General features: G+C 45.0%; 3 protein-coding genes across 4 annotated transcripts; 2 read left to right on the top strand and 1 right to left on the bottom strand.

Moving 5' to 3' along the window:
• Positions 1-216: 216 nt before the first annotated feature.
• Positions 217-7,508, top strand: zbed4 (zinc finger, BED-type containing 4). Of its 2 annotated transcripts, none has more exons than XM_068586002.1 (2): positions 217-346; positions 2,676-7,508. In XM_068586002.1, exon 2 carries the CDS (start codon positions 2,880-2,882, stop codon positions 6,678-6,680), a length of 3,801 nt encoding a protein of 1,266 aa, XP_068442103.1. In that variant the 5' UTR covers positions 217-346; positions 2,676-2,879; the 3' UTR covers positions 6,681-7,508. The 2 variants fall into 2 exon arrangements, with proteins under 2 accessions (XP_068442103.1, XP_068442104.1); XM_068586003.1 differs by lacking the exon at positions 217-346 and adding an exon at positions 1,315-1,441.
• On the bottom strand, positions 7,282-10,866 carry alg12 (ALG12 alpha-1,6-mannosyltransferase). Its single transcript, XM_068586004.1, has 9 exons — positions 10,708-10,866; positions 10,191-10,323; positions 9,938-10,111; positions 9,650-9,844; positions 9,446-9,551; positions 9,104-9,325; positions 8,691-8,860; positions 8,276-8,351; positions 7,282-8,191 (listed from the first exon to the last, which is right to left on the bottom strand). The coding sequence occupies exons 1-9, from the start codon at positions 10,864-10,866 to the stop codon at positions 7,948-7,950; spliced, it is 1,479 nt and encodes a 492-aa protein (XP_068442105.1). The 3' UTR covers positions 7,282-7,947.
• A 281-nt stretch (positions 10,867-11,147) lies between these two features.
• Positions 11,148-14,813, top strand: creld2 (cysteine-rich with EGF-like domains 2). The gene is made up of 10 exons (XM_068586726.1): positions 11,148-11,567; positions 11,749-11,831; positions 12,139-12,249; positions 12,367-12,458; positions 12,586-12,762; positions 12,876-12,974; positions 13,090-13,173; positions 13,293-13,388; positions 14,028-14,168; positions 14,483-14,813. Exons 1-10 carry the CDS (start codon positions 11,415-11,417, stop codon positions 14,542-14,544), a joined length of 1,098 nt encoding a protein of 365 aa, XP_068442827.1. The 5' UTR covers positions 11,148-11,414; the 3' UTR covers positions 14,545-14,813.
• Positions 14,814-15,957: the final 1,144 nt, after the last annotated feature.

Raw genomic sequence — 15,957 nt, 5'->3', positions numbered from 1 at the left:
GGGGGGGGGGGGGGCTCAAGTTTTTTTGTGTGTCAATATTAGCATTATCATCACAACACAGCGTTACTTTCACTAGGTCAATAAAAGTAACGTTTACACACGGCGGTACGTGACATGTCGCCAAACGCATCATGACACCCCCTCCTGAGGACCCTGCGCCCGATGACATCATTAAAACATGTTCCTTCCGTCCGACGCTGTGTGGAGCTGCTTCGGCCGAACGTGAACTGCGAGCGAGCCAGGAGACAAAAGCAACAAAGTGAACCCCCCCTCCGGATCAATCAAATGTGTCATATTTAACCGTTTGGGAGCCGAAAACCCAGCGATCCCACCGCCGCACTTCACGGTAAGTACACCGAGCGCGCGTCCGCGTCCGCGGGGGGTTTCATGCGGCCGGGACGTCGTGGCGAGAGGCCGGGCCGATTCGGATCCCGTGTGGTTCGTGTGTTGCCACGGCTGGGTTCTGCCTCGCCAGGTTAGCTAGTGCGTCCTGTGTGTGTGGCCTAGCTGGCAGCTAACCAGCTAGCATCCGCGTTGTGGTCCGTTTTTCTTTGGACAAAACTGACCGCTGCGACGTCTAGAGGGTCTTTGTAGAAGTCGTACCGTTTTGTGTGTCCGTCCCATCGACGGGACCGAAGCGACGGACCCCTTTTTGTTGTGTTTTATTTGCGTGTTTATCAGCCTCGGCGTTAACCCAGTTAGCATCAGGGATAGCCACCGTGGTGTTTACTAATGGTTTTTTTTAGCGTAACTAGCAACATGGTTTCGTTATAACGTAAAATAATAGGTGGTAAGAGGGTGTTTTTTCAGGGTTTGTGTTTCTTCGTTGTACAATGAGGACGAGAGACTGTTTGTATACGACGCTGCTCATTTTGTTGAAGTTGGCGTGTTATGTGAAGATGTGAAAGCTAGCGAGCGTTTGGGCTATTTTCTCTGCTGCCCTCTCGCATCTTCCTGACGAGTCAATCAAACCCGGAAAAGTGTTTGGTCACGGCTCGCATAGGAAGAGTCCCAACGCTAGTTGTTTTATTTTTTTATGTTTTCACTTTAAAATTAAATAACATTTGTAATTATAGTAAACAATACCATTGGTAATGTTGGCCATATTCGTGAGGTTAGATTCAGGATGAATGAGCAATTATGTGCATGACAATTTATGAGCACAAGTAAGAGCGCCTCCGGGTGAAACGTTACTTGTGTATTTATGCTAATATTTTCGTTGTTTTGAGTCCTGCACCGACACTGTTTGTGTGCACTAGAAACTCCTTTTTCTTCTCTAGGTCGTGTCTGCTACTGTCGTGTATTGTAAAGGTTAAAGAAACGTGTGTCGTAAAGGACTGGTGGTCTGTATAACGTGCTCGGTGTGGACGGCATTGCTTTTACGATCTGTGTCAAAGTAAGGCCTGGGTCCTCCTTTTAGACCGCATCGGACCTGATTAAGGTACAGGAAGACTTGTTCACAAACACACCCTTTTCACCTCGTTTCCAGTGTACTACGTCCTCCTAATGCAGTATAATGGGACATCCCTGCAATAATGACTACTTTCTTATGAAAGATGATCATGTTCCCTGTTTTATGTTTTAATTAATTAGAGCTGTCAATTCAACTCAATCAATTGGAGGCTGTTTAATTGTATTGCATTATATTGAGAGGTAGTTTTGCTCTTCTGACCTTATTTATATAAATGAGGGGGAAACGCATATTAGAAACACTCCTCTAAAACAGTTTTTAATCAAATAGTAGAACTACTTTTTTATTGATTAAGTTTGTATTCTAGTTGTATTAGAGGGCAGTAACTTTAGCTCGGTGGCACAGATAGTAGACTATCTACACAAACCAGAGTCACTAGTTCATTTTTGACCAGACAAAACTGCAAAGCTGATTTCAATCATTAATCAAGATGTGCTTTGACGCTTAAGAGTTGTCCAGTTTCAGTTGTCCATAGATCTAATGTACTGCGAAGCAGCCATACATAATTCAATGTGAATTATTTAATTTTTTTAAACATTGCCGGCATTACAGAGCAGATAAGGTTCTAAAGCTGAAAATTAAATTAACATTTCAAGTAGGGTGGATATTGCAGTGTGAAGGAACATATTAGCATTCAGTTTGAACGGGTGTCAGGAAAGAGTGTTAAATTAGTGGCGATGACTTGGTACAGGCCTTTTTGAGATCTAGAAGGCTTACCGAATTGAGCAACAGCTCTGTAAAAGCAGTTCAGATAGGCATACTCTGATTAGCATATGTAAGCTGGGAGCCTGCAGCTGCAGCAGGGCGCCCTGAAGGCTGGATTTAACGCTGCGTTTGGGCGGTGGTTGTCAATTTGCACATTTTAACATTTCTGTGTTTAGGACCACACGATTGTTTTCAAAGGGAGAATCAAAGAGCTCACCAGCAGCATTTTGTGAAACTTGATTTTCGAGCAGGACCTGTAACCTTTGACGCCCTACACTATTCTTAGTGGTGGAGGCTTGCATAAAGAGCCCATTCCATCAGTTTTAGGAGATGAGAATGAAAATATAATGTCATGAACGTGTTATTGCAGAACATACCTGTATCACCTGTTACTTAGGAGTGTTTTATTTCACAATAATACACTATAATTATGTATTATTGTGACATTTATTTCACAAGAATACACCTTGATAATTGTTCTCTCTGTCTCTCTCTTTAGGTTGTTGTGTGTGTGTGTGTGGAGAGGTGGGACTACTGCAGTCATAAATGGAGAGGGACAAGCAGTCACCCTGTGTCCCGGACAGCCACCCGCTATTGACAACACCTGCTTGAGAGCTGCAGTGTCGATGACTACACCTGAAAACACTGATTACATTTGACAACGCAGACCTGAGTATTCTGCCGAAACCCTTGGGCTGCTGCCATGGATGGGGAGGAAGAGGTGCCTCACATGAGTGAGGATATGGTCAGTGAACCTAATGGCCCCACGGAGAGTAAAAAGAGAGAGGCCAAAGGGACCTGCCTCAAAATTGAGGGCCAGGACGGCTACGTTTTTAAATCCTACAGCATCAACCCACGTGAGACTGCGGATGGAACGTCACCTGCTAGCGCCTCAATAACACTGGATAAAGACTCTCCCCCTTTTCCCTCTTCTCCCCCTTTATCTCCTCAGGATGACAAAGAGTTGGAGTCGGACAAAGCAAGTGAGACTGATCCGACTTCTCCCACCCCTTCAAACAAATGCCTAAACACTGATACAGAGGGAAACCCGCAGAACGAAAGTTATGAAAACAGGAATGAAGAAACTCTGCATATCAAAGAGGAGCCCCGCGATGCGAATGGAATGGAGGAGGAAACCCAGGACGATGAAGGACTCGGGTTTGGAAGCTCTGTGGGCCCGTTTGTAACGAGAGATGGTGACGACTATAGTAATTTACTAAGTGGATACACAAGCACCCTTTATGACGTCGCCATGGACGCCGTCACTCAGAGCCTCCTGTCATCGATGAGGAGTAATAACAACCCGAGAAAAAAGTCCCCCGCATGGAATCATTTCTGCATATCGCCGCGAGACGGTACCAAAGCAATCTGTTTATACTGCATGAAAGAGTTCAGTCGGGGGAAGAACGAGAAAGACCTCAGCACAAGTTGTTTGATGAGGCACGTACGAAGAGCTCACCCCACTGTGCTTTTACCAGACGGAGCAGACGTGTCCTTAAACAATTTGACTGGCTTCCCAACCTCATCTTTGATACCTCCATCCCCGAGATCACCAAAAAATGGAGACTTGACAAATAGCGTTATTTCTTCTGCCTCAAAGAACACTTCGCCGTCCACCTCCTCAGCTGAAAATTCAGACCTGTCATCCAAAGAAGTGTTGCCCAAAGTCGAACCAAAACTGGAACCGTATGCCAACAGTGACGCCTTTTGCAGCGTGCTCTCATCCTCACATTCCAATGACAACAACAACCTTGAAGACATGTCCGACGGCGGGCCCGAGCGCCTCCCCGGGACCCCGAAAAGCTCGAGTTCCCGCCGAAGATCAGCTGTATGGAAACACTTTTATCTGTCGCCTGCTGACAATTCCAAAGCAGTATGTATCCATTGCATGAATGAATTCAGTCGGGGCAAAAATGGGAAGGATCTTGGGACGAGCTGTCTCATTCGTCACATGTGGAGGGCCCACAAAGAGGTCGTCATTGAGGAAAACGGACAGGGCAACCACATTCCCCCACCCTACACAAACCCACCCTCACTACTGTCCCGCACACAACTACAGGATCCACTGGAAGTGAAAAAAGAATCGCCCCTTCTTCCATCCTCCCCCGAAACCATATCAGATGAATTACCCCAAAGCATGGAGGAAAGCATGGATATAAAAGAGGAATCTGATGAGGCGATGAACCTCTCAGGGCAGGACTCCTCTCTCAATCTCTGCTTCAAAACTCAGGGGGAGGACACGCTCCTCCCTTTCTCCCCATGCGACCTCTCCGAGGGCCCGAGCCTCAATCAGGATCAAACCGTTTTCCAGCAAAACAAGAAGATCATGAAACGGGTGAAATCTGAAGTGTGGCACCATTTCATCGTGTCGCCAGTTGACCAGTTAAAAGCACTGTGCCGTTACTGTCCATGCGTCATCAGTCGGGGGAAACGGGGCGACTTTGGTACAAGCTGTCTGATGAGGCATCTGATGAGACGCCACCCAGATGTCCTCAAAAACCAAAAAAGCATAGATGAGAGGGAATCCTCCCCTCATCCCTACACCAATCTCACCGTGACAGACGCAGTTTCAACCAAAGAAACTGAGAACCCCGTTGGCAAGAAAAAGCCACAAACACTGCCCTCTTTCAGTAAAAAGACGTCAAAACTGTGGAACCATTTCTCCATTTCACTCACTGACCCCACCAAGGTGGTTTGTTTGCACTGTGGCCGCACAATTAGCAGAGGCAAAAAGACTACAAACCTCGGCACGAGCTGCCTCTTCAGGCACATGCAGAGGTTTCACGGACATGTTCTCGAAAGCAACAATGCTAACGCTATCTCAGGTGATGTGCCGTCTGCTGAAATTCACGTCAAACAAGAGATCATGGACACTTCTGTTTTCGACACGGAGCAGAACCGCGAGCGGTTCGACGAACACCACCCGGTTGCCAAAAAAATCACCAAACTTATCGCAGAAATGCTCGCACTGGATCTTCAGCCATCAGCCACGGTGGAGAACGCTGGTCTGAACCGACTACTAGAGTACCTGCAGCCTCAGTATTCTCTACCACCTTCTTCTTATTTCACCAGCACTGCCATACCGGACATGTACGAGAGAGTGAAGGACGTTGTGCTGACCCACCTGAAAGAAGCAGAAAGTGGGGTTGTCCACTTCACCACTAGTGTTTGGGTCAGTAGCCAGACAAGGGAATACCTGACCCTTACTGCCCACTGGGCGACGTACGAGTCAACCGTCAGACCCCAGGGCCAGGACTTTCACTGCTCCGCTCTCCTAAGCGTCTCCCAAATCGACTGTGATAACGATATGCACGACATCCCAAAGCAGCTGGAGTATCTGTGGGATTCCTGGGTCACCTCATCAGGGCTGAAAAAAGGGTTCACTGTAACCGATAGCACCACCGTCAGAAACACCTTGGAGGACTACGGCCACGTCACCATGCAGTGTTTCGGACACACCATAGACCTCATTGTTAGTGAAGCCATAAAGAGCCAGCGAATGGTTCAGAACCTTCTGAGTATTGCGCGGAAGATCTGCGAGCGCGTGCACCGCTCGGCGAAGGCCAAGGAGAAGCTGGCCGAGCTCCAGAGTGTCCACCAGCTGCCGGAGAACCAACTGATTCAGGATGTCCCGTCCAAATGGAGGACCTCCTTTTTCATGCTGGAGCGGCTGGTGGAGCAGAAGAAAGCCATCGACGAGATGTCGATCGAGTGCAATTTCAGGGAAATGATCAGCTGCGATCAGTGGGAGGTGATGCTGTCGGTCTGCAATGCACTGAAACCGTTCGAAGTCGCCTGCAGGGAGATGAGCAACCGCACTGCCACCCTGGGTCAAGTGATCCCGCTCGTTCACATTCTCAACAGGAAGATAGACCTGCTGTTCGACGAAACCGTCGGCATCGACAACATGCTGAAGTCTCTCAAGGAAGCCATGGTGAGCAAAATGTCGGCGACGCTGCACGACCCGCGGTACACCTGGGCGACCATGCTGGACCCGCGATACAAGACGTCGCTGTTCAGCGAGGAAGAGGCGGAGCAATGCAAACAAGACCTGATCGGGGAGCTGGACTCGTCCTCTTCTACCTCACTTGCCGCGAAGCCTCCGCTGCACAACGGCTGCAACGAGGCCCCCGTTTCCTCCAACGCCTCCCACCCAAACAAAGACAACCTCTGGTCCCTAATGGCTGACATCCGGCAAAAGATAAAACACGAGGAGAAGCCAAAGTCGTCAGAGCTGACAGTGCTGGAGTACCTTGAGGAAGATATACTCGATCAAAGCTGTGACCCCCTCGACTACTGGAACCTGAAAAAGTTCCTGTGGCCCGATCTTGCCAAAGTAGCTGCCCGTTACGTGGGCTGCCCTCCCAGCATCGTCCCAGCAGAGACACTGTTCAGCACAGCCAGTGTCAACTGTGCCCTAAATCAACACAGGCCTTTACTGGAAAACATGGAGGGTCTGCTGTTCCTCAAGGTCAACCTCCCTTTGATTTATTTTCAGTACTGATTATGTTGAGCATTAACTTGAAACCCCTTTATCAAGGACCAAGTTGCATAGCTGTGAAATGGGGCTTTCTGTTGGGCAAAAATGTAAATTATCGATTAATACACTGATTTGATTCTCACTGCGAAGGCCAGATTTGGAGGATTTATTTTATTCTGTGTACTACTGTTAAACACTTTGGAGCTGTTGTGATGAAACGTCTCAGACAAAAGTGTATCAGGGAGGGAGGGTTTTTCTAGCTGTAGGGGTTGGTGATAATGTGTTTGCTTGTTAATCAATGTTTTTTTTCTTTTTTTTTGTTTTGTTTTCTGTGTCTACTCTCTCCTTGTGCCTTATCCAAAACTACTTCAGGTCAAAATGCTGTAAATATTTTTTGTTAAATTACACAGATCACGTCAGGACGCTTTTTTGATTCTTGTGTATTAAAGATGGATGCAGAGTTGTTTTCTGAATGAAAACATGGCCCAAAAATAAATGCTGTGACTGAAAGATGTTTTAAGTTAATGTTATTTAATTTTCATTGTGAAATTGTGGCTCATGGTACTGTTTAGAAATAGATTTTTTTTTTTTACTTGCTGAAATGTTTTTAATAAGATCCTGTATAATATTGCTGTATTTTCAGAATAAGCAGTTTGTTTGGAATATACAATTTGTCTCTTAAGCACAATTTAAGTTTATGTCCAGGGGATTAAATTATGGGTTTATTATGAGTAAAAACAATGTACTGTACATTTTTATATGAAATGACTTCTGAACCTAATTTGATAAATGTTTTAGCATTGAGACTGGAACCATGCAAATTTTGTGGTCATTTTTAAATAAAGGTTTTCCTTATGCAATATTGCAGAGGTTTCGTTTTTGGTTTGCAATCAGTGCTTTGATTTAATGTACCATGAATCCAATATGAATTTCATCGACTCAATTTCAGCTGTATCTATTTATAAAATATGTCTACAAAATATGCAAATACCAGCCTGCGGTAAACAATACAAAGCTATCTACAGAATGTCATAGTTTCTATATCTGCAAGATTATATTTCCATGATATACAGTGCAGCATGAGAAGAGAGAACAATGTTTAACATCAAAAAAGATCTCCGACAGTTCACTGCAACATTTATCTACATGGGTAGCTCACATCAGCAATTAATGTGTAGCAGAATGTGACGGGTTATAGACCTGTGTGTTTTTTTCTGACATAACCTTTTGATCACCGTTTGGTCTTTTTTTTTGGTCACTTAAAAGCACTTGAATCCAAGATTCCCTGCAGTTACTCTCTTTGTTGTCTGGTTGCAGTCTTTCTCTCCATGAGCACAGTTTTTCTTGTTAATCGCACACTAACAGGCGGGATGTGAAATATGTTGAAGGCAATGTTGCTGTAGCCTTCAATGAAGGCCAGAGGCTGATGGGTGTCCTGGAGCAGTTGTATCTTGGTGACGTTTGCCTCCATCAGAAGGTGTGTGTACATTTTCAGGTCAAGATTCTTAAGACTCAGGTCCTCACGTTTGTCATATCTGTTAATAGAAAAATATATATATTTGGAATTATTGCAATACCAAAGTATTAGTGGGCAGATTTTCATTAAAAAGGAAACTGACCTCCAGTTTCTGTTCTGCTCTAAGAAGCGGGATACTCCGGTTTCAGCAGCATAGGTGTCAATGTGAACAAAGACATCTGAGAGGACCAAGGCATTGTGTCACAATGTGAGAAGCATGCATTCAATGATTGATGTCAGTATATATATATATATATATATATATATATATATATATATATATATATATATATATATATATATATATATATATATAACTAAGAAAGTAAAAGACAAAATTATTTTCTCTCCACAATATATTCACACTAATAAGCCGTCTATCTGCAAATGGAGATCCATAAAAATAACAAAAGGGAATTTAATAATTACCCCCAAACGTGCATACTACATGCACATAAGATAATCTTTAAGTTATCAGCTCCTCTTAAAAGGTGGTAAGTACTGAAAGTGATTCTAACCTGCCGTAACTGGCAACAGCCTGTGTAGCTCCTGCATTCCTCGGCCCCCTGGGTAGTTGTGGTGGGAGACATAGAGACTAATACTGGAGTACGCTGCATTGATGATAAGCTGGCCAACCACCACCGCAGAGCCCAGTTTGTACATCCAGGATTTCTGATAGTTGCACAAGCTATAGCACAAAAGAAAGAGGGTGAGTAAGTAAGCTATGTGGCGTCTTCATCTCCGTTAAACTGACACAGCATGTCACCAAGTCAGCTTTTTTAAATGAATTATTATGGTTTATAAAGCCACTGGAGTGCCTGGTTTGTGTTGGAATCCGCCAGGCACTTCCACTGGCTAACTAACATGTACATTTTCCTATCGTGCATTTTTGAATGCAAAGCATTATGGGTGGTAATATGTTTCCACTTGCATGAAAGAACAGCCTCGGGCAGCCACCAAGCTGAGCACAGGGAAAGTGTATATGATGAAGCGCAGCTCCTTGTGGGGCAGGAGCGAGTAGATGAGGATGAAGCCCGTGGTGGGCAGCAGCAGCAGCCTCATCCGCCTGTCGAGCAGGCCAAGGGGGAGGAACAGCAGCGTGCAGCCCAGAGCGCGGGGCACGACAGAGTAGAAGTACCACAGGAAGGGAGAAGTTTACTGGGGAGACGAGAGTCAAGGAGATCAATCCCTTGATGAATTTAAGTGGCAGTAGATTCATAAAACGTTAAAGCCAACGCACACGCATGAGTGTACTCGAGTAAATGAAAAGGATATTCCCCAATCGGAACTTTTGTTGAGAATAGTGTTGTACCACAAAACCTGACCTTCAGGCCACAACAATTTCCTCCAAAAGATGGAATCTATGGCCACCGTCAAAGCTGTAAAAAACAACACAAGAAATCAAAACCTGATTGGTTAGCAGGTGCAATATATTTATTGATTATGTACTATTCCTACTGTACATTCTACTACTCACCCAGTGACAAGATCCCAGCAGGAACAGCATAGTAAAGCAGCTGCAGCAGTTCCAGCTTCCTGCTCAACATTGATATCAGTAACATGAGACCCATGAAGATGCAGAGCTCGGACCGGAACACAATGATGACTAAAGCGGAGAGGCTGACGAAGCGGCCGTATTTCTGAGCCATCCACGATGTGAACGCCACCAGAACTGAGAAGAAGAACTCACTTATTTAGGAATACGGAACAAAAAACCCAGCGTCCCCGTCATACGAGGATCGTGAAGCCATGCGCAGGATCTCACCTAGTGGCAGTGCGAACACATTGGGGAGCGTCCTGGTGCTGTAGAACATGAGGTGAAACTGAGAAGCACACGTCAGACAGAAGAGTCCCGCAACCGTGGAGCCAAACTGCCTCCTCACCTCCTTCTGCATGTGCCACAATGCACCGACGACACATGCTCCCAGGGAAGCTCGGACTACAGAGAGCACATCGAGAGGACACAATTGTTTTGACTGTTTAAGAGCACATAAGTTGATTGGATTAGACACGTTTACCTATCAGCTGGGTGTAGAATTTCGGTGCATCCAGCAGAGAGGACAGAAACACAATAGGGGAGCAGAGCACGGAGAGAAACAGGGGGCCGAGGAACGTCCGTGGCACCACACCAGGGAAATCATGATGGTCGTACTGAAAGACAGCAAGGGCACTGATGTCAGCAAACAATCAATACAGCCAGACCTTAATATGGCTGATCTGGATTTCTCAATCACATCATTTGGTCTTCATTAGCAGATGGAGTTTGGCTCGTTGTCGTGAAACTGGAGAGGTTCACATTTCTATTTTTTAAAATTATTTGTTCTTACTAATGGCTTTATATGCATTAAGTATGCATTTATCAGAAATCAATTTAATGTGCCCTCCTAAAAAAATAAATACATACCGTGTGCCAACCGTGTGGTTTTAAAAACATTTATAACTGCATAAACTGGTGCTGTGCACAGTTAGCTTGTTAGCACACCTAGTGCCAGCATGTTTAGAGATGCCAGCACAGACTACACCTGCTTGACTTACCTTGTCAAAGTCAGTTCTGTGATACAAAATGTCGTGTGCCGCCTGTAAATTAAAGCTTTCTTCAACTTTAGTGAACGGACAAATTATTAAATGCAAAAGCGACACAGATATTAATAAGAGCAGCAGTGGCAGCCCTAAAACATTCCTCTTTTCAGCCATGACAGTTGGATTTTGTGTCACTTCCGGGCAGAACCGGAAGCGAACTACACAACATTGGTGTCACGTCGGTAAAATATATATATGTGTGTATAATTGAATTACAGTAATGAAATAGATATATTGGTTGGACATTTAAACGTCGCCCGAGAAATTAATTAAATTATTTTAAATTCTCCATCTAAAAGTCCAACATTTCCCACATGGGGGAGGAGTCGTCAAAAGAGAACGAGCCGGTTGTCCCGCGCGTGGCGGCTTATGATTGGTTGTAGATTTGTTTGACAGGCATTCTCAGCCAATCGACGCAAGCCACAATTCTATCAAGACGCCGACGCGGAAGTCTAAAGCCGCATCGCTTGGCCCCCCTTATAACCGGCATGTAAATACTCAGCGTTTTGCAGCGTTTTGCATAGATGACGCTAACTTAGATTTAATGTCAGGAGCGGTTCATTTAGACTTGTCCGAACCTTACAGCGCTTTAACAATAGTCGAAAGCCTGCTTGCGAGTGGCTTAAACGTGTGTTTCCTGATATGAAACGGTGTCCCCATTGATGGCTGAGATGCTGCCCGCCGGTCCTCACCTGCGGCTACTGCAGCTGTTGTCCTGTTTAACTATTGTTTTACTTTTTCAAGTCACCGACGCCAAAAGGGATTTAAAAAGCGCTTGCATTACCTGTCAGCAAGTCACTGATAACTTCAACAAGGTAAGACATCACTACATCTCTCCTTTTGTGTTGTTTAATTGTCATCATCTTGCTTTAATATTGTGACTGTCTCCCTTCTACTATTTTAAATGCTTCCAAATGCCATAAAATGATTTTATTTAAAAACTTCCCCTGTATCCTTCTGTACAAATGGTAACACTATGTATTACATGTATTTCAGGGCTTTGACAGAACGGCAAACCAGAACTTTGGAGGTGGCAATACAGCCTGGGAGGAGAGAACCTTGGCTAAATATGAGACGAGGTGAGGCGGTTTATCCTCTCCGGTCTGGGTCACCCTGCCACGGGAGCCGGTCACCAGAGCAGTGTTTGCTTTGAACCAGAGCCGCTGGCTGTGCCGCTGGGCAGCAACAAACTTATCAAAGTCGTAGATGAACAATATGCATGTAACTGTGTGGTGGTAGCAACTGATGATGTGTCTTAATGTGCCACTCTGGCAATGCACTTCCTGTTTTATCACACAACTTATGGATTTAGCAAGGGTGGAGATCTCAACGCTTTAAAAAAACAAAACAAGTTCTTGCCATTCATCTCGTTGCTTCCTTTTACAGCGAGATCCGTCTGGTGGAGATCTTAGAGGGGCTGTGTGACAGCAGCAGCTTCGAGTGCAACCGCATGTTAGAGGAGCACGAAGACCATTTTGAAACTTGGTGGTTCAAGAGGTATGTGGGAGCGTGCAACTGTGAATGCAAATATTGTCAAGTCAGTCAGCCATGATTGGCATGTTGGTTAGAAATGTGACAAATCTCATCTCTTTTTTTTTTTTTCTTCCAATGCAGGAAAACAAAACACCCCGATCTGCATAAATGGTTCTGCATTGACACCATCAAAGTGTGCTGTCCAAAGGGAACGTTTGGATCGGACTGCAATGGTGAGACGGGATATCCGTTTAGCTCAAAAGTTACACATTAAACAAGTAAACACAAGGACTTGATTCAAAAAGTGGTTTAATATTAATCATTGTTTTGTTGTTGTCTTTCTAATTTTATCCCTTGAAGCCTGTGTGGGCGGCGCTGACAGGCCGTGTCACGGAAATGGACAGTGCGATGGCGACGGGTCTCGCGGAGGCGACGGAAAGTGCAGCTGTGACGACGGCTATCATGGAGACTTGTGTCTCGACTGCCAAGGCGGCTACTTCAACGAAGTGAGGAACGACACCTTCTCTCTGTGCACAGGTACATGCCAACACGCATCAGATCAGTCATTTGACACCTTCACTTAGCTTCATACACATTCATAATACACACACGATGAAAAGAGCGAGAGGTGAAACTGTATTCTCTTGCAGGATGCCACTCTTCCTGCAAGACTTGCACCGGGGCGACCAATCAGGACTGTGATGAGTGCAAAGACGGCTGGGAGGACGATGACCAGGAGGCTTGCATTGGTAATGGGGACCAGTGAAAAGTCACCGTCTAGTGTGCAAGAAAAATCTGAAGCAAAAAGTGTGGTCTGCGTACATCGCTGTCTCCCTCACTGCGCTGCATCTCATGCCGTTACAGATGTAAACGAGTGCTCCGCAGATCCTTCGCCGTGTCAAGAAGAGCAATACTGCCTGAACACGGAAGGCTCTTACTCCTGCGCGGGTAATTACATTCTCTGTTTTTGCACATTTTGTCCGCAGCAATATCGACTGCATAAGGAAGCATAGCTCATGTAATGTGTGTGTCTGCTATCCTGTAAAAAATGACTTTGTCCTTCGCAGCTTGTGACAAAGTGTGCTCCGGGTGCACCGAGGCCGGTGCTGATAAGTGCCGGGCTTGTGCCGCCGGGTACGAGGACACAGAGGGCACCTGCACAGGTATAATGTAAATAATACTTGAAGGGTTTCACACCCCGACACGGCAGACAAACAAACTATAAATTACTCTAGTGCGTTCCATAATAAATCAGCTGGAGTATTCATGGCACTGGGATGCTGATATGTGATCAAACAAAGATAAACTACTTCGCCCGTTTTTATTGTAACGAGAGGAACATGTGATCCTTTGGCTCATAGAATAAAACCTGTGACGGTGGTAGAATATCAACAGAATTTCTTTTTTGTGTGCGTCACATTGGCTGCCGTCAAATATAAAAAAGAAATGGACCCTATGTCTTTTCCTAACCACTTTTCCCTGACCTCGATGGAAAAGGCTTGGGGATAGCGTTGTGCATTTAAAGTAGGCAGATGTTTTCGTCATGGGTTTGTTGTGCCGCAAAGAATTGTGGGACGACATTACCTCTTTTTTTTCCTTCTTGTAATGGATAGTCCAGTGTACCTGATGCTAAAGGAAATAAGAAATGGGTCTTTGAAGTCTCTTTCCTGAGCATTTAGAGAATTCAACCAGCTTTTCCGTTGGCGCCTACTTAGCCGAAAGCTTTCTGTCATCAAAAGAGAGGAAAACCTTGCTTCAGGCACGTCGGTTATTCAGCTTCGCTTTCTGTTGTGTTTTTCCAGATATTGACGAGTGTTCCCTGCCAGAGCCGGTATGCACTAAGGAGCACGAGCAGTGTGTCAACACTAAAGGCAGCCATGTGTGCGCCTGCTCGAGTGGTTATGAGGAGCAAGAGGGAGAGTGTGTCCAGACGCTGCAGCCGGGTGAGGATCAGGGTTGCTTTCAGGACTGGTGTCAGGTTGTTTAAATTAGCGGGAGCTTTTTTAAATGTGATTTGATCAGAAAGTTGTATACTATATAGTTTAGTGATGCTACAGCCTGTAAAACTAATTTAAAGTAAGCTGTGTTCTTTAATGGCTATTTACGCATTGACACAAACCAACCAGTAATGACACTTTTCTTTGATCCGTTCCTGTTAAGCTTCACTGTGATAGAATGCATTTGAAAGGGAAACATATTAGGCTTTAAATATTTACCATCATGTATTGTTATTTATTCATGCTTCGATTCTTATCAGAAAAAGAAGAGGAGACTGAAGCGTCCGGGACGACTACCGATAGTCCACACGGGGAGCTTTGATTGGAAAACCGAGACGGATCAGGAAAACGGTTGGAGTCTCTGCACATCTGAAGCCGCCCATATTTTTTTTTTAAATGTTGACTACATGCACTTAACAGACCAGATGCACTTAGAACCAACAGACGCTGGACAAGCAAGTTTTTCTCCAGCAGTGGATCATGGATTAAAGGACAATAAAAGAGACATTTGATGCTCTCAGTACGCTGGTTATCGTTGCTGTTGTCAAACTACCACTTATTTGTTGTATGGTTTTAAAATCAAAGATTCAATAAAGGTGAAATGACTATAATTTAAGGAAAACCCTGGTTGACAAGGGTGTGTATGTGTTCTTGTACAATTTGTGTCTTTTGTGTAATAATGCAATGGATTCAATGAGCAGGTGGGAGTTTAGGTTGTGGTGCAGTAATCAAAGATGACCACATGAGGGCAGTGTTGCCATTTACAATATGGATGCTTACACAGAGATGAGTGCCTTATTGATCTAGAAACTCATCATCCTCATGTCTCATACCATGTTGAGACATGGTCGTTTTTCAGTGTGTTTCACCGTTGGGATTCATATTACATATTGGATATCTTCGCGCCTACATGTTCAATATCCTCAGTCTTAGAGTATAGTTCCCAAGTCCTTCCCATGTGGCCTGAACCTCACAAAAGACATTCTATTGCCAGCTTGAAAGTCTGCAGCACTGCCACCACACGGGTGTGAGGAGGCTTTTTTGGAAAGACCTTCCTGTGGCCCCCCCTTTGGATCAAAGCATATTTTTCTAACCCGGGTCTCACCTCGCAATACGGCTTCCCGGCTTCCTGCAGCATGATGTCAGCTGTTTGGACTTGCTTGCCAAGGTGGAGGAGCAGCCAGCCAGTTGAGACCTGTCTGAGCCGGTGGTGAGTGAGCAGAGACCCCCCCCCTCCCCCTCAGTCACCCTTCCACTTTTCACCTCTGGATGTTACCTCCACTATGGCGCAGTTTCATCAGATGGACAGTATTGTCATTTATTTTTTTGGTGCAGATGTGAAATCCAGGATTCATAATGATCTTGACATAATGAAGGCCTTAATAAATCAAAGTCTTGCCCACAACCTCTATTTTTTTGGTGGCAATATAAATAATGCTGTCAGGATGCACAAAAGTGTGTGTTCATCAACATATACATGACACTATACTGTAGAAACCTGTCCAAAGTGACTTGAGCAAGGCAGAAGAAGTCATAGAGTCTTTATCGCTACGGACATTGTGAGTAATATGAGTATTTGATATCTCTCAGCGAGTCAGATGAGAAGATTGATACCGCTCTCACGTCACGCGTGAGGCGACAGCAAACGGCGGTTAGCTTAGCCTAAAAAACTGAAAACAGAGGAATGGCTAACCAGGGTCTGTCCAAACGTAACAGAATTTTCTTACCGCCACCT

The sequence above is a fragment of the Clinocottus analis genome, unplaced genomic scaffold (assembly GCF_023055335.1).
Source record: "Clinocottus analis isolate CAN_PGR_092001 unplaced genomic scaffold, fCliAna1.0.p SCAF_20, whole genome shotgun sequence".
NCBI classification, from domain to species: Eukaryota; Metazoa; Chordata; class Actinopteri; order Perciformes; family Cottidae; genus Clinocottus; species Clinocottus analis.
Note: the sequence above shows the minus strand (reverse complement) of the source record. Positions and strands in the feature narration are given on the sequence as shown.

Coding starts and splice junctions, on each gene's coding strand:
- alg12 (XM_068586004.1), bottom strand. CDS start 10,866: ATGGCTGAAAAGAGGAATGTTTTAGGGCTGCCACTGCTGCTCTTATTA. Junction 8,861..9,103: donor GCCCGAGGCTGTTCTTTCAT/GCAAGTGGAAAC, acceptor TTTGTGCTATAG/CTTGTGCAACTATCAGAAAT. Junction 8,192..8,275: donor GAGCAGAACAGAAACTGGAG/GTCAGTTTCCTT, acceptor TTCTATTAACAG/ATATGACAAACGTGAGGACC.
- zbed4 (XM_068586002.1), top strand. CDS start 2,880: ATGGATGGGGAGGAAGAGGTGCCTCACATGAGTGAGGATATGGTCAGT.
- creld2 (XM_068586726.1), top strand. CDS start 11,415: ATGGCTGAGATGCTGCCCGCCGGTCCTCACCTGCGGCTACTGCAGCTG. Junction 12,250..12,366: donor GAAACTTGGTGGTTCAAGAG/GTATGTGGGAGC, acceptor CTTCCAATGCAG/GAAAACAAAACACCCCGATC. Junction 14,169..14,482: donor TGTCCAGACGCTGCAGCCGG/GTGAGGATCAGG, acceptor GATTCTTATCAG/AAAAAGAAGAGGAGACTGAA.